Genomic DNA, 22,267 nt, shown 5'->3' on the forward strand with positions numbered 1-22,267 from the left:
TCTCACTCTTCTGGTGCTTCTAAATGTAGAAAAGGAAGGAGGTACAGGGTTTTGCTTAGATCATAAATGAGAAAGTACTGCATTCCACAGAGATGTGTATTGATCTGAAAAGGAGAGTGTCAAAAAGCAATGCTGCTGTATACATATCACAAGGCACACAGCTCACTGCGAGGAGGAGAGTGTAACTAAGGCTGAAATGATGCCAACTGAAAACCTGAGCAGAGATTTACATGCATTAGGAGAGCACATAAAAGGCAGAAACCTTCTTTAAACCAAGTGCATCAACTCTAATTAGGAAACATTCTCTCTACTCTCTGGAAGGTGTGCATGCGTACCTGGACGGTTTTATTTATTCTGGAAGCCTTTCACCAGTGGAATAAACAAAGCATGTTCTCTCTCTCTCTCTCTCTCTCTCTCTCTCTCTGTGGTTTGTGGATCACTATAAGGGGGCAGGTATTAGGATGACACTGTGGGAAGACAGGATGGAAAGGAACCCTCCCCCTTTCTCCCCACATGTGCACACACACAGATGAATGGCAATTTAGCACATTATTGATATGCGACAGAACACTATGCAGCTTTTGGCGGGATTCTGTCAGTGTAAATATTTTTATTCATCCGGACAAAAATGGCTGGAATTATATGACAAAATCCAGTACCCTCCACATTCATTTTCACTGCAATGGCAGGAATAGCCAGTGTGAATTCCCAAATGTTTCTGGACTACTATAACTCCCATCTTTCTTGATAATTGGCAATGGTGGCTGGGGCTGATGACAGTCTATAGAGTTCTCACACTGACAATATCTGAATCATGGGATTTTCAATATAAAGCTTGCACAGAGATTGACTGGGTTAGTGGTAGCTGTAATAGATTTTGACAAAACAGCAGTATCACAGGAAAAGCCACTAGAATTAGGCTACATTCCTATTGTCCTTGGGAGGCTATCCCCAAAGGCCACCAGCTGAATCAGATCCACCTTTCTGATGTCGAAGACAGATATTGGAAAGGATCTGATGTTGGCATCCCTCTGGAATAGTGCCAGCTTCTCCAACATATTTCGATTTTTTTTATATGGTTGTTTACTTTGGTTCGAAGCCACTTTGATGTATTTTATGAAATAGTGCTATATAAATATACTTCTGAATAAATAACATATCAGCGCTCTGAAGGCCCAAGAAAGTGGGAACCCTAGAGGCATGCTGGGAAATGGCTGGAATCCCAAACTAGGGCAAATTTCTGACCTGTTCTTCTGGGAGCAAGGAGAGGGGAAACATTTCAATAAGTTTTTTTTTAATGGACAGAAGAATGCAGAACATTCCTCCACCCTCACTTCTGCTTTGTAGGCTCAAGCCCAGCAGGACTTTGCATAAGGCAGTAGAACCACCTTTGGATTCCTCCTCCCCCTTTAGGATTGCATCCTTATGTGTAAATCACTGTGTGGAAAAAGGATGAGCATAGAGACATTTTAGTGCATGGGGCAATGTCAGAATCAAAAGGCTCAGCAGAAAAGCACCCAATTCACAAGCTGAAGGTCCCAGGTTCAACATGCAGCTGGAAATGTCCACTTATCTGAAGCCCCGGAGAGCCACTGCCAACCAGGATGGACACTACTGAGTGAAGTCTACCAATGGGTCTGAGGTGGCTTCTTATATTCCTAGCTGCAGCCAGACATGAAAAACACCTAAGGGTGATTTTTCTCTAAACAAAATCATCCAGAAAACCTCCCAGGCTTTGCTCCCTAATGGCTGTGATTAGCCCTAGAAATTTACAAATCACTCCTGCTTCTACAAATCACTCCTGTGTCTGCAAATGTAATGTGGGAAGAGTAGATACGTACAGCTTGTGGTTGGAGGGATGTGGGAATGCAGGAGAAACATGACAGACCACACACAGGATTCCTTTTGGGAGAAGAGGTGGAGTTGGAAGGCAGAGAAAGAGTGACATGTACGTAACACAGAGAGAAGCAGCAGAACTACAAAACCAACTGCATTTCTTCACATGAGTCCAGGTGAAATATAAAACAATATAATCATCTCCAGAGTGTGTCTGACATTCTTTTATTCTTCCAACTGGAAGCGTCATTGAAAATTGTTGGTGCCTCTGGCAAAATAGGTCTTCAGTGCTCTGATGTTGATTTCTGCCAGGCCTGATTGTTCCTCTGTCACCAAAGGAACTGTGCTAAAGCGAGAATTTGAAGCCAAGGGAAATTGTCAGCATTCTTGACCTCAGTGATACCCGCTCAGTTTGAAATTTTGTTAACCTTGTCCACAGCCAACAATTCCTGACTTGAGGCAACTTTTCTGCTGCTGGGTTGAATTATACTGTGTTCATGTTCTCACTTGACACATAAACATATCTCTAATGGTTGTACTCATAATCAAGATAGCATGCTCTTATCAGATGCAGTGAGAAAAAAATGGTTTCTGTGACCATTAGGCCCTAGTTATCCTGTGCAAAATACCAAAGTTTAATGTGTCTATTTTGCTGGGCACAGTCCATCACCTGAAAGTGCTGCCCCTTCCTTCCTTGTATCAGGCTTGCTCCAAGTACTTTGACCCTCCAAGATCATTCAGAGTAGCTCCAGAGAGCACCTCACCTGTTAGAGAAGTCCACAGAAGACTTACTAAGTCTTACCTTGATGCCACCAAATGAATAAGAAGCATTTCAATCATAATCATGCTGCTCAGTGTCTCACTTCGTGAAGTGAGTGACCAAAGTCCTACACAGTGAGTTTTATGAACAGTGAGTTTTCATCAGCCTCAGTCTGCCGTGTATAAAATGTGACTTCCTAAATTTTTTATTACTATCAACATAGCTGTTGCATACGTAGGATTGGAATACATCTTTCCTAGATGCAAGCCAATGCATTATACCATTGGGTAAGGGGGCAGCTTACCCTGGTGCTCCTCCCAATGTTGCTGGACCTCCATTAGCCCCATGGAATGATGGGTTCATCAACATCTAGAGGGCACCAAATTGGATAACCCAGTGGGCTTAGCAGGGCTGGGGAGCCTGGGGGCCTCCAAATGTTACTGGGCTACAGGTCTTTTCATCCCTGACCATTGGCCATGTTGACTGGGGTTAACGGGAGCTGGGGTTGAGCAAAATCTGGAGGCCCACTGGCTTCACAACCCTGCTTTAAAGGGAAAGAAAGGTGCAAAAACGTCTACCTAATTAAAAGTGCAATCCTATACATATCCGCTCAAACGTAAGTCTCATTGAATTCAATGAGGTTCCTTGTAGGATTGCTGCTAAAAGACAGTGCAGATCCTTCATCCAAATGCATCAAGATAGCTTGATTTGCTTTGAAGTGGAAGGTGGGAGAAATTTCTCATCATATCTAATTCAAGAGTTCATAATATGAAAATACTTAGTCTATGGCTGTCATGGATGAGAGACTTTGACGCCTCAGCACTACTCAAACATATGGTAATGTCCAGGATGAGATTTCAGTAATGATCTCATTTTAAATGGTGTGTGGGTGTAGGAGAGAGAGAGAGAGAGAGAGAGAGAGAGAGAGAGAGAGAGGAGAGAGGAGAAAGACTATCCCTGGCTTAGAATTAATGAGTACAGCAGAGACACAGAAGCTGGAAGTGGGTGGGAAACACACAGAGAAAACTTTTAAGTGCCTTCTTAATCTTCAGTTTGCCAAACTCACTTAGCTGTAATATTTAATTCATAGCTTTATTACACCCCTCACTCAGCAAAGTCTCAATTTAATATAAAAAGACCAGATCAAACATTCAGCACTTTACATACTAGGATTCCTTTTCCACATTCTCTTTTCTTCCCTTATGGAGAACCCAACAAGAGAGAATTAAATATGTCCTAAATCAAAAGCAAAGCGACTCTGCAGCTTTGCCTAAACAAAATGCTTGATGAACCAGCATTCATACCCACCTCAAGGCTTAAGATGTACAACTGAATCTAAGCATTTTAGAAAGGATGGCTCCTTTCTCCTCTAGACCATTTACAAAGGTGAGCTTCAATATATAAAGAAGCCACTGTGGGGAAATGGATGCTGGACTAGGTGAGCCATTGGTCTGTTTCCAGTGGCACTGGATCTTCCTAACAGTATCATCAATCTTGTATTGTTTGGAATGGATATACCTCACAAGGCTAAGAGAACCCAGATTCAAGCTCCCATACTCTTCTTCTTCCTAAGGTGTCAGAGACCTGTCCTCTTTTGAATCTGGTCTGCCCAAATGACACCCTCCACTATTCTCTTCCAATGCCAGCCAGTTATTATACTTAAAGCAGGGGCTTCCAGACAACTGCTCAGTAAGCCTCTATAAGTCAAGGGGAAGGAATCCCTGCTTGCGTATTTCTTTTCTACCTTGTCCACTTTCAGGTAGAAACAAACATTTTGACCACATCTGCAGCCTAGTTCTTAATGAGGCGGTCAGTCTGTGCCTGGGCCAACCTCCAGCCTGGTATCTTCTAAGTCCTGGGATGGTCAGTGTTGATCGGTGTTGTTATTCAAAACATCTGGAGGATTCCTGGGGGTTGAGGAAGCCTGTTTTGGTCTGTACGACTTCAAACTCAGGTGGGGGCTCAACATGAGCAAACATTTCTCCATACACAAAAAGTCCTTGCCCAGTAAAGTACACAGGAAGAGGCTAGGCCAAAACCTTCATGTCTGACATGTTGGTGTGGAAGGGTTACTATTTTTGGTACTGAGGAGCATCCAGAGGCATATTGCCTCCAATCCTGAAGATTCCTTTTAGCTACCATGTCTAGTTACCATTACTCCAATCTGATACCACAACCCAATGCCTATTTCCACAAAAGAAAGTCCCATTGAGTTCAATGGCACTCACTGCCAGGTAAGCTAATACCCTCCTGCAAGTTTAGTCCATCTGGCAACTTGAAGTGATATAGTTCAGACAGCTTTATCATCTCATTGAGAGCAAAAATGTGATAGGTACACACATGTACTTCACCACCTGTTTCCTGAGTCAAGTTTGACTAAGATGCCCTACAAGACCATCCTCTTCAACTTTGATCCCACATATATGTAACAGTGACAGCTCAAACTTTGGTGTATGTCAACACAGACATTTGAAAGTTGATAAGCCCAAACAGACTTTTGTACACCTGCAAACTCAAGTCATACTCCAGTGAATCTTGACAATCACCTAAACATAAACAGTCACAACTGTATGTGTGAAAAGTGAATGCACTATTTTCTGATACTATTTTCTGGCAATTGTAGATATAATAATGAATTTATTGTGCTTGTAAAGGCTCACAATATACAAGGGGTAGTATTAACTGCAACAACAACAACAAATTGAGTGAAAGAATCATCTGATATTTTTCACATATTATTCTGCATCACTTCCTTAAGTCATCAATATCTAACTATGGCAGCCAAATGGGGAAAGGGGGAAGGGCCCGGGCACCTTTAATAGCCATGCAGAGGAGATAATTAAAGGTACGGGAGCACAGTCCTCTTTGCCATCTGGTCACCACTCCCCACATTTAATCCTAGCAGCTGGCATTTCAATGTGATCTTTCCATCTCTTTGGATTACCTGAATAATGTTATGGGATGGGGTGGGAATAAAGTGGTGACGGTAGCTTTATTTAGTATATTATCAGGTAGGGATTCAAAATGAGTACTAATTGCTGGAGTAGTACTGAGAGAAGACCGCTATAGATTTCATCATAGCACCATGAAAAGTATAAGATCAGAAATGAACAGTTGGTTACATTTCTTTGATTACAGTCATGAAAGAAGGATGCTGTTAACTACATTGGATGAAATCTCTGATAAGATGAAACAGGTTTTTGTAAATAAAGCACTGCAAGAGTCATGTTTCGCCACTAGTAATGAGTAGTACATTTCAGGGGTGGGTGAGAATTGAAATCCCCAAATTTGGTTGCTTAATATTTGATCCACATCACATTTTTTTCCTTTTTTAAAAAGTAATTGCTGACTTTTTTGTTTGTTTGTTTCTAGCGGGATTTCCCCAGGGATCCAAACAACTCTTCAGAGAAGTGAATGAAGTCTTCTCTCATCTCTTGTCCTCCCAAATTTTCAGGGTCTTCTTTATCCTGCAACAGTTGTATATAATCAAATGGCAGCTAAAACATCTCCGAAACATCTTTTCATTCTTCAAAGATTTTCAAAATATTTTTGAACCTTGTGAACCATCCCAGAAATAATTTTGGCAGGGAAATGAAAAAGCTATGAAGAGTTGAGTTTAGTCCAGCAGACAATGAATTACATTGGGATCTGGGAAACTTACAAGTGCAATTGTATTCAATGGGGCTTACTCCCTAGTAAGTATAATATCTCCTCTCTAATTCCACTAGAGACTCATATCCTAATCCTACTCTGGTGATCTGCCTTGCACGTGACTATTTCGCCCTGATAATGATGTTCATCTATCACACATTAAGTTCAACAGTACATGGATGAGCCTCATCCCATAGATGGCCATTCTTAAGGTCTCCTTTGCTAGATCGGGATATCACCGTAAATCATCCTGCAACATCAATTAACAAGGTGACCATTTCCTATAGCCTATATACCTGAGGATGTTAGTGCCACAGCTGTATAGACCAATGATGTACCCATCTTGGATGGATCAGGTACTCATTTACAATAAAATGGGAAAGCAGTCAGATGCCTTGCAATAGGAGTGTGGGATATGTGACCCTCCATATGTTGTTGGATTCTGACTCCCATTAAATCCAACCAGCATGGCCAATAGTCAGTCATGATGGGAGTTGTAGTCCAGCAAAGGTTCCCCACTTGCTTTACAATCTATATTTACCAAACTGGGCTTGATGAAGCTGCTGCTGTTGAATATAAAGGGAAGGGACCATCTGTATTATCTGGTGACTGAAATAAAAAATAAAATAAAAAATTGTCCAGTAGCACCTAAGAGACCAACTAAGTTTGTTCTGGGTATAAGCTTTTGCATGCATGCACACTTCTTCAGATACTGCATGCACACAAAAGCTCATACCCAGAACAAACTTAGTTGGTCTCTAAGGTGCTACTGGACAATTTTTTAATTTATTTTTGACAGCGTCAGACCAACATGGCTACCTACCTGAATCTGGTGACTGGACACTGCACTTTGAGAGATCCTAAATATTTTCATATTCCATCCCCATAGGCATTAGTAGCTTTACTACTCTCTGCCAGTAGGTTAGACCTGGTAGCTTTAAACAAATATAACTTTGGTTATCATCTTAAAGTTATCACTATTAGAAAGAAAACAATGTCAGTTAGTACACTGAAGTGTGAAGTGTAGCCTCTGAATAACCAAGTAAAAACTCGAAAGTGGAAGCAAGTCAACTTTTGAAATTTTCACCCTTCCAAAGATTGCTGTAGACTGCATTTCCCAATCAGATGAAATCTTTGATCAGATGAAACAGGTTTGATCTTTGCAAATGACACCAAATCTGTAGAGACAACTAATTTGCCACACATTTGTACCAACTGGTGGTGAGGAAATTCTCCTTACTGCTTGGCAGGACTAATGCAGGCCTATCAAATGGGCTACATGAAGACTGTGCTGAAGTTACTGCTTAGCTGATGGTATCCAAACATTCTGTCTCACTACCACTCAGTCTCTTTAGAGAGGAAACTTTGATAAAGTTTGCTGAAGCTTAGGGCATGGAGAGTGTCTTCAAATGCTGGGTCACACACTCCAGAAAGAGGGAGCAGCAGCTGCAGGGTTATTGCAAGAATGAGATGGGAGATGCTCCATTTGGGAAACATCACTTAACCCAAGACTCTTAATACGGAAGTGAGTCTGTGGGGAGTCTATGGACTGGCTTACCACAAAACATAAGGAATCTCCACATTAGTTTACAATTAGGATGACATGAAATGACTGCCCAGGTGGACATACCTGTCCATGCACAAAGCTATTTGCCAGATAACAAGAGAGTACTGAGTCTTCCTCATGCTTCTACTTCCTCACTCTCAATTATGCTAACATTCACAAAGCCTGAGGCAAAATATTAAAGACACAGAGAGCAATTAGGCAGCCAGCCCACATTAAACTACAAATAGACACTCTAATGACAAATTAGGAGTGGCAGTGCATGAGTGGGCTCTATGTGCTTGTCATCATCACACTTGGAACTTTCCAAAAAGGTCTTTCTGAAGGTCATATAACTTCTTACAAAGAATCAAGGAGTAAAAGTATCCTTCAAGGGAGGTGGTGGTGAAGAAGACCAACCATGAATACACATACTATTGATATGTCCGAGTTGCAGAAAGATTGGCCCATGGATCTGTGGTGCTTTGCAAGTATATCCCTATGAAATAATGAGAAGGAGATGGGCTCACAATTAAGGGGCAAGTCAGAATCTCCCATCTTCTTTCAGTTTGGGAAAATTCAACTTGGGGTGAGTTTTTACAGCCTGGCCAGCAGACAGACATAGACCCAGGTTAGATGGGGGGGGGGCATCCTATTTATGATATTTGATTGAGCAAGCAAATACCAGGATTACTATCCATCTGAAGCAGGACAAGTGTGCACCCAGAGGAGGATGGATCAGGAGATAAGCAGCAGGGCCAAGCAAGGTGAATTATTTAGAGCAGAACATACAGCAGTTGCAATGCAAATGTCAATGTCCAACTTTGAATGCCACAGAGTGACAGCTGGCCTAACCTAGGAAGCAGATATATGGCCAACCCACTAGCTGGATGAATGGACTGGAGGTCAGTTGGAACTTGACACTTCCGTGGTATTATTGTGAAGTGAAATCTTTTAACCTTGAAGTTCCCTCAAGGCAGTGCTTAAGCACCAGAGAACTTTCTTGATTTAATTTTGGGGCACACTCTATCAAGCTGAAGGAAGAACACCAAAGAACCTGCCTTGGGATGCCATAGATAATATTCATAGGTGAAGCAGCATGCAAAGTAGCCTGAGCCCCAAGACAGTCATATTATTAGAAAGATGGGAGAATACGGCTACTCCTACTCAGTGTTAGGTGAGCAAGATATCACTTCTCCCCACCCCCACCCCTTATCCCAACATGTCCTATCTCTGCCCAGTTCTGTAACACACAATGGCTTCAACACCCCTACTGAAGGTCACAAGACCCAGTCACTTGAGTGATCCACCTGTCCACGTCAGGCCACACCACCTCTCTGAGGAGGTCATCATGTTGTGATAGCACTTAGGTCATCCTGTTCACATCCTGAGGATTTCTGTGCCAGATATGGGCAGCTCATTTGTGTCTTAAATGTTGATTTTAAATTAATTCAGTAATGAGCAGGAAGTTTATATTTCTTAAGTAAATTAAGAAAGAAGCTTTGGTAAACTATAGAAGTGCCATGCATGGGAATAAATGATTATTTACTGTTATTTCTGCCAATGCCCTAAAAGCAGAGGTCATATAAATATTTGTTGCCTATTAAAATAAATGTACATAACAACCACACCTGACCTTTTGCTCCTTGCACAAGCAATGCTCTGGCAGATATCTGCAAGAATCTCAAGTGAGCCTTTGAAGGCAGATACAGGAACAGTATTTTCAAAGTCCGTATCAAGTTTGATAATTTACAACTTTAATTATAGAGTCAATGAGAGATTGCCTATGGAACATCTTTCTTCTGTCTGATATTTCATCATGATTCTCTCCACTAGTCTTTGCATCAAGTGATTAATGCAGTGGCCAGGAAGTTTTTCACTGTCAGTGTGTTTTGGTTTTGTCTATATTGTAGTGTGATGGCAACAAGCTAAAATTTGCTAAGACCTAAGACTGAAACTACACAAATGGTAGCCCACCCTCATTCCTCACTAACACACTGGCTCCCATTGAAGTTACTGGGGATGTAGCAGAATCTGGTGCACACCCACTCAACCTGCCTAAAGGGTGATAAGTGATGTTGATAGCTGCATAGGTGGCCAGGGGGAAGAGAAGGAGGCAGTTTTATGTTACCTCCTTCGCTGCCCCCACTGCAGGGGAAAAATGGCAAGAACAAAAGCCAGTTTTGTTGATCATGGCATACCCTCCAACATTTCTCTGAGGAAAATAGAGACGTCCCATTCCATAATGATAATTCTACTATTTATACCCCACACAGCTTACTGAGTTGCCCCAGACACTCTGAGCAGCTTCCAACATATTTAAAAACACAATAAAACATTAGACATTAAAAAACTTCCCTATATAGGATTGCCTTCAGACGACTCGGGGGTCATATAATTCTATACTCGCCAACATTTCTCCAATGAAAATAGGGACATCCTAAGGAAAAGTGGGACATTTGGGATCAAATCAGAAACTGGGACGGCTTCTCTGGATCAGGGACGTCCCTGGAAAATAGGGACCCTTGGAGGGTCTGTTATGGTAGTGGGGGAACAATGAGCACATCGCAGCGGACGTTAAGTCACACTTATGACATTAGTTGCCTATTGGAAGCAATGGAGTGGGACTTATTCACTTAAGTCCCATTAATTACAATGGACCTTGGTCAAAACATAGGCCTCAGTGAGGTGGTAAACCTTTTCCTGGGCTTGACCACATCAGACTTTATGCGCGGTGGCTCACACAATGCGTTGGTCCTCCTTACCGGATAAAACTGCTACAGTACATATGGAAAATAGCATGTCAAAGGGAAGGTGCTAGCTTTTTTATTGCCCTGATATGTCAGTTTTCTACACAGAGGGTGGGAGAGCCAGAGAATGCTCGAACACCTTCCACTTGCCCTCCCACCAGTCTTCAAGAACCCTTATTTCAACCCACCCACTCAACAGTCGGGCTCCTAACCTCCCTGTTGCTACCCACCTACCTTGCTTCAAAAACTCTGGTGGGAGTAAAGGAATTAAAAGAAGGGGGGGTTCCACTCCACACCCACTTCTTATGTGGCTCCTGAAGTCCTGATACACCAGTAGCTAATGTAGTGACTAGAAAACGTAGCTATTCTAGAGCTCCTGATCCCCCCAGGATGTCTTATGGACCTTGGTAATTCTTGGAAAACTGACACTTATCATAGCTGTGCTTCAGGAACTAGAGGAAGGCCTGGAAATATTCTAAGATAGGATAGAGGTCTATTACAATAATGATGGTAAGTTGTATTATTATAAGCGGTCATGATTGATAGAGCAACAGATATTTTGAGGATTATAGATATGTACTTACTTATCTGTACTATATGAGTATATTATGCATGTTCTCTAGGTTGTCTTCATTAAAATTTGTAAAAATAAAAAATGATAGGAAGGAAAAAAGAGACTCACTCACTGCCAGAGCAGCAACAGCAGCCAGTTACATTAGTGGGTGGCAGGGGTTTGGGGGTAGGGAAGTGTTTGAGTGGTTACGGGGGGGGGGGGAGATTGCATTCCTAATGATGTCATTTGGGTGTGACTGGGTTTGATTTGGCACATAACTGGACACATGACTTAGAACAGAAATAGTTAATTTACCAGCTCAAGTTATGATTCACCCTGGAGGATTGCTGTTGTGATGGTGGTGGGGTTTTTTTAATTTAAAAAATCTGCACATATTTGTCACCTGATTGAGAACTAGATGTAACTTTTGATGGGTTCTGCCCAACTCCTGGAACCCTGCACAGTAATCTCACTGGAATTTAAGTAATCTAACTGAATGCATAGTTGCAGCCAATTTGGCAGTGCTCGTTATTCACAGCAGTGTATTCCCTCCCCCCCCCAAAAAAAAACCCCTGTTTCTGTTCTTGTTATGACTAAGTCTGCAGAAAGAACCAATCCACAAGATCAGAATTTCTGCTTAGGTCGAGCTATTCTGTCATTCAAATCTAATGGCAAAATGCTCCTTTTGAAACATTTCCCCTCTGCTGATTTAAGCAGCATGGAGAGAGAAAAACAAAACAACTCCCCCCCCCATATAATCTGCAACTATCTCTATTTACATGTACATTTACATGTCTGTGAGCTCTGATATCATACCCTCTAACATTTCTCTGGTGAAAATAGGAATGTCCTATTCTATCATTATTAATTTATTTATACCCCACACATCTTACTGGGTTGTCCCAGTCACTCTGGACGTCTTCCAACATATATATAAACACAATAAAACATTACACACTGAAAAACCTCCCTGTACAGGGCTGCCTTCAGATGCCCTCTAAATATCGTATAGTTCCTTATATCCTTGGCTTGGGGATCACATAACTCTATACTCTCCCACATTTCTCTGATGAAAATAGGGACATCCTAAGGAAAAGCTGGACATTCCAGGATTATAGCTTCTGTAAATCCGGGACAGTCTCTGAAAAATAGAGACACTTGGAGGGTCTGTGATATATAAGCTATGACTTGTAGTCAGAGTTACATAAACCCCAGTGAACTCAGTGGCGTTTTGGCTGCCAAGGAGCCCCTTCCCTTTGGAATGCAGCCTATGCTGGGCAAAGGAAAATGGAAGAGAACACTTGGAAGAATCTCAGAGTGCCAGACTGCACTCAGGAGGATTAAAGGCACCATAAAGATCAATCTCTCAATTATTCCAAAGAAAGACTTCTAAAAAAACATACATTCCACTGATATAAAACTACAGCTCCATGATGCAGTTCAACAGGAGAGAGCTTGAGCACAGTTTTTCCCATGCAAAGAGGGATAAATAATAGGGATTACATTGCTTTGCAAGACAACACTGTGAGAGATCCCTGTGTTTTGGTCTGCTGAGGCCAGGAGTAATCGAGACTCTTACATGTGCCTCCAGGCCATGTGTCAGTGGAGACTAACCCTTCAGGGTGAATGGGGCACTGACCCACCACCACCAACTTACCCCCCCCCTTGCTTGCCTTCTTACAGCAATTCAGTCCAGGGGGTGGCACTGCCTACCAGCTTCCTCTTCCCACACCTCAGTGCTGCGCTTGTACAACTCAGCATGGAGGTGGGTGGGGACAGACCTACCCTGGTTGGTTCTGCCTCTCATTGACTCTGGCGCCACCTGCTGTTGGGCTCCCTGACTTCTGCCCTACAAGTCCCAAAGACAGACCCTCCAAAAGTCCCTATTTTCTAAGGGTGTCCCTGATTTAGAGAAGCCATCCTGGTTTCTGATTTGATCCCAGAATGTCCCACTTTTCCTTAGGATGTCCCTCTTTTCATCGGAGAAACACTGGAGGATTTGGTATATACAGTATATTTTAGAACAGAATAAATAAACTGAAGGTTTTTCTGTATTTATTTACCCTGCAATAGTAAATAAACTACTCTAGCATCTGTAGCAGACCATGTTAATAAAGTGACCAATATCAGACTCCTTATAAATAATAGAATATTTAATGGATTGCTTAATCTCAAAATGGATTTGGTTTGATCTATGGAACAGCTCAGCTGAAACATCCAGCAACATTTACTATAGATAATGGGGGTAGTGAGTGCATTGGAAGTGAGTGCACTATTTCACATGTTCAAACTTTCTGAAATGGCACTGGCACACACACACACACACACACACACACACACACCAATTTCTAACGAAGATGAAAACAGCAGCAAAAAGGGGCCAGACATTTCTGAGGGAGTCTTAGGAGAAGATAGGGGCAGTCCCTGGGGAATGGACACTGTGAGTATGTAATCCCTGGGCACAAACTAAGTGGTACATTCCTACAATCTGACAACTGGTTCAAATCCCATGTGCTGGTAACTTCTGGCTGATCACATGGCTGCAAATTGACTAACCTTTCAGTTGGTTACATCTGTTAAGAGGACATTTTTAGCAACTTCAACACAGCTTGTGTTCACCTCCTCCACCCCGACCCCGCACCTTAAGGCAAGCTTTTGAAATATTTCCTCATTGCAGGAAAAGATAAGTATTGGACCAAGCTGGCAAAGTGTCTTTCGGAATCTTACTGCCCCCTGACCTGTTCCCTCTTAACATTATAGGACAATAGACCAGCGATGAGGGACAGGAGACCTCCTAGGTGCCTCCAACTCTAGGAATGGAAGAGACATTTTAACGGCACCACTTCATAGTTACAAACAAAATTAAATTAAATGAAGAGCTGAAGTTGCAGTGAGCAGTCCTGTTCACATAAATCTGGTGAAGCCAGACACGCAGAGCCAAGCAATGGGTACTTTTTTTGTAGCCCAGCTCTACAATATCAATGCTGAATTGAGCCGCTGATTCTCCCTGACTACTAAATAACCCTTGTGATGTGCCTCTTTCTTGCAGGTGATGAATAGGCAGGGCCTATATTAAATGAAAATGTGCCAAGGTAATCCAAATTGCATGAACTCTTATTTTGGCATGATTTATTCTGTGCTTGCTAGTTACAGGGAAGAGCAAGCAGCTATACAAGGCTGCTGGAATCCCCAGTGGCTTTGGAAACTTCAGCAGGCAGTGCCCACGTGGCTGCGCATATCTGCAGCTGTTTGAACTTAAAAAAATAAGGAAGTTGAAACACATGCTCAGTGGCATATTCTGCCCTTTTTCTGTGTTCCCATAGAGCAGGGGCACTCCCACAGCCATGTATATAATCAATAGCACTGCTGATTTATGCTGGAAGGAAAACACTGGCAAAACAGTGCTGCTTGCTGCTGCTGCTGTTTGGATTCAGAATCTGGCAGTGCTATGACTCTGCAGGGCATAAGCATTGAATGAGGTCTTGTTGCACTGGATTTGTCACCCTCCTGCTTGATCTTTAGATCTCCAGAGCTTACAGGCCTGCTCATAGCAGCGCAGTGGGGGAAGGGATGATTCTTCAGGTGGTCGTTCCTCTTGCACCACAGTGCAGTGGGCAGAGAGAGATCTTTCTTGGTAAGTTTAAGTGCAGCCTGTGGGAGTCAGGGCCATCACAGATTGTGACAGTTGTGAGCTTGATTTTAACAGAAGGAGGCAAATTTTAGACCATGTAAAAGAGGGAGTTAACAACACTTGACAGACTTTTGTTTCAAAAAGTCACGATGAGTAGGAATAACAACTTGGGGCAATGATTTTGTATTCTATCAGTGCCGGGAAACTTGAAATTAAGTGACCTTTCCTCTTAAGACAGAAATGTTGCACATCACCTGGAGCCATCGTCCTTAACATTTGCAGTGACAAATTAGACGATGAGACTGGAAAGAAGCGCATATCTCTCTGCTCTCAGATTTTAGCCTTTCCGCAGAGTCTGCCTACTAGATGTACAACTCGATTAAGTGGCTCTGTGCAGCCAGCATGGCAAGCGGAACTGCCACTGACATTCTGCAAAGCACAAAATGGCCATTCAGCTTCATTTGGGGAAATCCTGAGAGATCCTGGGGCTAATTCACAGAACCACTTGAATGTGGGAGTGACACACAAATTAGCATGAGAGCCCATCTAGGACAGTCAGGGATGGCCCTACCATTAGGCAAAGTGAGGCAGCTGCCTCAGACATCAGATTTTTGGTATCGGGAAAGGGCAGGGCTCCAACACTGCTAGTTTATGTTTTCTTTTTTGGGGTGCTCTGGCAAGTCTTCCCTCTTAAAGCACAAGCAGTTCTGACAGCAGCACTGTTGGGATCTTTGGAGCAATCAGGACTATTCTTGCAGTTTCAGAATGCACTACAAATTTCAGCTGCTATCTGCAGCAAGCAACTGGAGGAGGAAGAAGAAGAAAAGGAGGAGGAGGAGCCTCTTTCATAGCTTGAACACTCCAGCTGTGTAAGAGTTGCCAGGAGGCTGCAGCTCTGCCTCCAAATCCAGTGGCTTTCCTAGCAGCTGTCCATGAGTGCCTCTGTTTCCCCTTGCCTCGTGGAGGAGACTCTCCAGAGAGCCCATGCGCCAATCTACTGGTGGGGCTTCCCAAATGGGGAGGACGAGAGGGGAAAAGGAGGTGGCAGCTTGTTCCCAACGCTGGGTGTAGTTGTGTCTGTGATTGTGTGTTATGTTATGTGTGTGGTTATGTTAAAGTTTGTGCGTGTCTTGAGAGTGTGCCCGTGTCTATCTTTGGAACTGTGTTAAATGTAAATGTGTGATCATTGGTTCAGGAAGTGTGAGTTAGGTAGGTTTGCATTAAAATGAAAAACTGAACTAATTTCTTCCTAATCCCTACTCACAAGAGGCAGCTACAAAAAAAGAAAGACAGAAAAAGTAAGAATGGCTTTACATTTGTTTTCCTTCGCAGAGCCAAATACCAATTCCTTCCCACGTATCCTGGTTTAGATGGTGTCATTAGTAAAAGTTCCACCATCACTTGATTGTTGCAGTTGGCACATGAGAAAAATAGAGTGTAAATTAGGTACCACCTCATGAAAGATGGCAAGACTGGAGGGGAGAAGATGTTTGCTTTTTCCTTTTCCTTTCCCCTTTTAAAAATGTGAATCTTCAGGTCAGGAATGCTAGACTCAACAGCCTTCTGCATTAACCTTACTGCTGCACAGCTTTCTGCTCTTGGCCATTTATAATTAAGAAAGGCATAAAAATCAATCTCAGTGTATTGAGAGGAAATTATTGGCCACTTAACGGCCACAACAGTTTTGCAAGCAGGCATGCAGGCATGCTAAACTGCTTAGTGCAGAAAGCACAGCAAAATGCTGAAGGGCTCTTTCCTTGCCACAAAATGACGGTTGTTAACATTAGATTCGAAAGGAACAATCTTTCTAATGGGAATTTGCATCAAACATTGCTCCTGGGATATTTTTTGATACTATAATAGAGTATGAAAATGACATCGTCAGGACTCGGTCACAACCACATGATTAACTCAGACCTGTCATGAATATATTATCTGTGCCAATCCTCAGCTCTGCAGGTAATAACAAAGAGATTGTCTCTGAGCATATCTAGAGTGTGTTTTCCTCCCCTTTGAACAGCCAGCAACACATATTGGAGATAAAGAAGCAGGGCTTCAGAGTTGTGAGCTCCAAGCAGCAGGTAAAGGTAAAGGTAAAGGTACCCCTGCCCGTACGGGCCAGTCTTGACAGACTCTAGGGTTGTGCGCTCATCTCACTCTAGAGGCCGGGAGCCAGCGCTGTCCGCAGACACTTCCGGGTCACGTGGCCAGCGTGACAAAGCTGCTCTGGCGAACCGGCACCAGAGCAGCACACGGAAACGACATTTACCTTTCCGCTATAAAGCGGTACCTATTTATCTACTTGCACTTAAGGGTGCTTTCGAACTGCTAGGTGGGCAGGAGCTGAGACCGAACGATGGGAGCTCACCCTGCCGCGGGGATTCAAACCGCGACCATGCGATCGGCAAGTCCTAGGCGCTGAGGTTTTACCCACAGCGCCACCCGCCACCAGGCAGCAGGTATGAGATGCCAAAAGCTCTCTCCTTAGCAAGAGGCACTGACACATGGACTAGGATTTCGAATGGTGAGTTGACGGGGTCACCAGATAAACAGCTAACCTGTGGCATCCCAGATGCTGCAGAACTCAAATCTCTATCAGCCCCAGCCACCATGGCCATAGGTCAGTCAACACTGCTCTTCAGAAATAACTAGAACTAAGCCCTAACAGTCTTTGAAGATTTGCTTGAAGATGTGCTATTTTTGAGATGAATTTGTAAGTCAGCTGTTGACTGGTCCTTTGCAATTCCATCTATTTTACATCCAAGCACTGAACACGTGTGAAGGAAGTGCACAAAAGCACCAGGGGTGTCTGAAAGACCATATTCCCTCATAAGAACCTCATAAGAACCTGCCTGGACTCTGAGATCTTGTGAGAAAGGCCCTTCTCTCAGTTCCTCTGCCCTTACAGGTGTGCTTGGTGAGGACGTGGAATAGGGCCTTCTCAGTGGCTGCTCCCAGACTTTAGAACACTTCCTTATAGAAGCTAGACTGGCTCCCTCCTTGCTGTCCTTCCACCAGCAGAAAGGGAAAACTTTCTATTCCAACAGGCCTTTGGGAACTAATTGTTTTTGAGGAAAAGGCTGGTGCTGTGATGTTTTTATTGTTGTCTGTTTCTAAAGGATCTTTTTTAATATTTTAATTCTATTCGTGTTTAATTACATTTTAATTATTTACTTTTTAATGTTTTTAGTTTGTTCTTTTTTTAATCTGTGTAAGCTGCCTCAAGTCCCAGACTGAGAAATAGTTGGGATATAAATAAATATAATAATATTCATTATTATAGATATCATCATAGCTATTAAAAGCTGGCATACTTACTTTCCCTCCCACTGGTGTGTGTGTGTGTGTGTGTGTGTGTGTGTGTGTGCGCGCGCGCGCAAGGGAGAACTGTCTGGAAAAACAGCCTTCCCTCCTGCTCCACCCTCCTGGCACAAGAGCCCACCTTTCCTCAGGCTTAAGGCCCAGGCCACAGGCAGCCACCACAAGACAGCAAGCAGCCTGTAGCCCCTCCTGTCTTTCCCATAACATTCAGCAAAAGCCCTGTTCAGTCTACTGTGTGTTAAGGTGTCCCGATATGAACAGTGCCAAAGCTATTTCCCACAGCTGCTCCCTCCAGATACGTGAACCTTATTCTGATGAATATTCTGTGGCAAAATTCAAAACCATCTGTGGGAGGAGGCTGCAGAGAGGATCCCCATTGGGTGAAAGATGCCAGCATTGCAGGGGGCTGGACTAGGAGACCCTTGTGGTTCCTTCCAACTCTGCAATTCTACGATCTACAACGAGAGAGCGAATGGTGGGACCTTCCACTTCTGCAAGTCCATCAGGGGCCTTCAAATATAGCGTTATATCATCCTCAGTAGATCCCAATAATGTTCATTTACTTCTAAGTAATTCATACTGAAATAAAGGAACAAGCAGGGTTCAGAAGCAGGGTTTTGATTGTGATGTTTTACAGCTCAATTACAGGATATTTACTTAGCACAGATGGAGTGGGATTTTGTGGTGAGCCATGGCCAAAAGAACGGAACAGGAGAAAGTCTGCTGCCGTGCCTGAGGATGGGAGGGCAGCACTCTGCCTTCCAGGTTTCAAAGCACAAATAGCAGCTCCACTTTAAGACTGCATGTAACAGCCACCCCAGCGTGGCAAACAGCAGCAGCAAAGCCACCCCCCCCTCGGCTCTTCCATGATGCAGGGACAGGCAAAAAGTGTCACACAATTGATAGAATAGAAGTCCCTGTTTACTGGATGACTTTAAGCCTCAGAGGCTCCTTTCCTTGGCTTGAATATCAATCTTGAGAATGCCTAATGTTTGCCGTTCTTTCCCCCACCCTTCCACCAATGCCTGGCACTTTGTACTGTCATGGCAGTTTCCCCAACATATCTGATGGACTTTGGGGAGGAGAGGGTAGGGAGCGATTGGAACCCTGTTATACTCTAGATAACGTCCCTGAGGTGTGAGAAGGGCCAGTTGGGGGTCATAACTGGGCTGTGAATGAAGCAAGCTCTCTTGCAGACTCCAGTTATGAATTGAACCAGTATTGTCACCCAGCATTCTTTTCGGACTATACTGAAGATGGTTCTAATCATACAGAGCAGTAAAAGTAAGCTTCTGGTCCTCATGTTTGCTAAGGCATGCAAGAAAATGTTCAAGCTGTCTCAGCTACAGTTTGAGGCTTAATCACCTTATTCCAGGAATCTGGCCATTACTTGCCTTACCCAGTTCCTTGCTGCTTCCCATTTTCTCCTACTCCTGCCACTCTTCCATGCATCCTCTGCCCCGGGGCAGAAGTAAAAGCATAATGCCATCTGGCAGCTTGACTTCTGTATGGCTGTAAAGTGGAGCATGTGTTAAAACTGGCATCAGGATCTATTATCCCAGCAGCCATGAATCAGATTGCTCTTAGCCAGGGCTGGATTTAGGTTTGATGAGGCCCTCAGCTCCTGAAGGCAGTGGGGCCTTTTATATGTCCAGGTGTCCTTTGTCAACAACAGATTGTCACTGTTTTTTGTGTTGAATATATGCTATATGGTTATTTATGGACCATTTGCACATGTTGCCCTGCAACCAGTCCATGCAGAATGTAGGCACCCTATATATAGAAATGAGCAAACCAGTGATATTTTAGGGAGCAGGCTAGCAGGCAGGGCCCATTACTTACATTGTAGGAGCCTACACAACACAAAACACTGTTGCTGTATGTATGTTTTATTTTATTTGTTTTTTATCTTAAATTTTGGAAATGGACATCCAGGTTTCCCCCCCTTATTTTTTTTTGGACCCCCCCCCAAGAGAGTGGGGCCCTAAGCTTGTTTAGCTTATACGTAAATCCTGCACTGCTCTTAGCACAAGCTTCTAAGTGGTGTACAGAGGGTTTTTTTTTAAAAAAAAAAAAAGAACACACACACATTCTTTTTTATGTATTGAAAGCTTACCATTTTTGCAGACTGGACAACACTGTTCTGGTTCATAGACTGGGTTGACACATTCAGGAACGGCACAGTCTGCTACAACACAGTGAACTTCATTGCTGGGCTCACAGCGACACCATTCACATGGAGAGGGCTAGGAACAAAGCTCAAATTAGCCCATTTTTCCCCCTTCTAGTAGCTCCATCAGTTAGTATTATTTATATCTCAAGACATAAAACCCACTTAGCTTATTCATTTGACAATATGGCACATGCACATAATGTAACAAAAATGAGCTTTACTTTATTGATAAAGTTCTGACAGTTCACGCTTCCAAGGAGTCAACAAAAGTTCCATAGGAGGGAAGGGTGTGTGGACAAAAATGCCCCTTTCTTCTCCCGCCACTGCAATACAGACCAGATAAAGGGTTAGGATTTCACCATTGTTGTTTGACACCAAAGCCAGCTACTCCAGCCTAAAGGAACACGCATATGTCCTGAGGCTGGGAGGACAAATTAACACTGGGCAAAGCCACGCCATATACCCAATGCACAATCATCCTGGATACTGTAGCTCCTTCTCCCGCCCCCCGCCCCCCGAGCAAGAGTTCCCAGCACCCTTAAGAAAGCAGAGTTTCAATGCTTCTTTGGGGGAAGTCATGTGCTTTAAATGTGTGTTGGAAGTGCCTTAAATCTATGGTGTGGATCTGGCTAATAATGAGGAAAGGCTGGAACAGAACTTGCAGTTACATTTCCCATAGTTTTCATACCTGCATTTTAGACCTGAGCTAAAACTGCAGAAGGACCACAAGTGCTGTTGCCGTCTGCTGAATGTGGCCCAATTCTACTTTGCAATGGGCAGCTGTGAACTGCCTGCCATTTTAAATTCCCTGCAGTGCTATATTGGATCATTGCTGGAAATTCCAAGTGGCCAGTCCAACGGTCTCGATCTGCTGCAGAGTGCAGTGCACTGCTACTACCCACTGCTAGTGAGCCCATGAGCATGGGCCCTGACCTTGGTGGGGGGCACAAGTTGTCAGGTAACAAAGCAGGTAGCACTTTGCCAGGGGCCACCTCAGACCTGGAGCTGGCCTGGCTAAAACAAAATTCCCTGTCTCATTTACATTGTTGTACAAAAGCTCCCCTGTTTTCAGTGGAGTGCTGACTATGCACTTCAGAGTCTATTTTTCACCCAGGTTCTGACACTAGAAGCATGGGCATAGCCAGGATTTTTGTTGGGGGGCAGGATTTTGTTTGTGGGGGCCAAAACCTCAGATTTTTATTGATTTGTTTTGATTTGTGGGGACAGCTGTCCCCCTGCCCCCCCCCGGCTACACCCATGACTAGTAGGCTGGTTTTTAAGACTTCAAAGAACTATGCACTCCCTGATCAAGTAGCAGGGAGATTGGCTTAGCTGTTAAACAAAAAGTTCTTTCTAATTGAATATGCAAATTCTCATATGAGAACTAAAACTCACCAAAAATTCCCTAAGCTCTACATGTCAAACTCTTGGTTACTCATAGAAATATCTAGAAATATCTAGAAATTAGATCTGTAACAAAAACCACCTTATTTGCTGGTGCCAGAGTTTCCCAGAGGGCCAGATGAAGTGAAGGGCCGTGGGGGCCGACCAAAATTGTTGAGCTTTTTTTTTTGGAATTGAAATTGTTGAGGTTTTTTTAGGATTTTACCCCAGCAAATAAACTGCCACAGGGGCCGGATTAAACCGACTGGTGGACTTTGGACATACAGGATAAAAATGTGTGACTCAGTTTGAAAGGCCCTCTGCCTGGACACTTTTCCAGCCTCCAAACCCTTCCGTTGATTATGTGCAGATACAACTCGTCTCATCTAAATTCTCCTGGCTGCCTCTGTTGCTTTGCAGGAAGATAAGGCACCTGAACTGTACTCCAAATCGAGTAACCCACAGGGGCATAGGGTGTAGTAATGCCTCTCGGGGGGGGGGGAGTGCACACGCCAAGTGTGCATGCTGGGGGATGGGGCAGGAGGAGCCCGCCCCCCCAGCCCAGCCCTCACCGCCGCCGCGCAGTACTGGCACGCTTGAGAAGCTCACTTGGAAAGACAGGCAAAGGAACCCCTCCCTCAAGCCAGCCCTGTTTCTTTGGTGGGC

General features: G+C 43.6%; 1 protein-coding gene across 4 annotated transcripts in view; it reads right to left on the reverse strand.

The window, feature by feature from the left end:
* The window catches only part of VWC2L (von Willebrand factor C domain containing 2 like), a 125,695-nt gene that overhangs the window by 58,019 nt on the left and 45,409 nt on the right, over positions 1 to 22,267 (reverse strand). For 2 of the 4 annotated variants that reach the window (XM_079983150.1, XM_079983151.1), the window contains exon 3: positions 20,162 to 20,291. The exons of 1 other annotated variant lie outside the window; for it this stretch is intronic. In XM_079983150.1, coding sequence (XP_079839276.1) covers positions 20,162 to 20,291 — 130 coding nt within the window. Of the gene's footprint in view, positions 1 to 5,247; positions 6,064 to 20,161; positions 20,292 to 22,267 lie in introns of those variants that run through there. One more of the 4 variants, XM_079983152.1, reaches the window with a different exon arrangement.

This window comes from Podarcis cretensis, assembly GCF_951804945.1.
Source record: "Podarcis cretensis genome assembly, chromosome: 1".
Taxonomy (NCBI): Eukaryota; Metazoa; Chordata; class Lepidosauria; order Squamata; family Lacertidae; genus Podarcis; species Podarcis cretensis.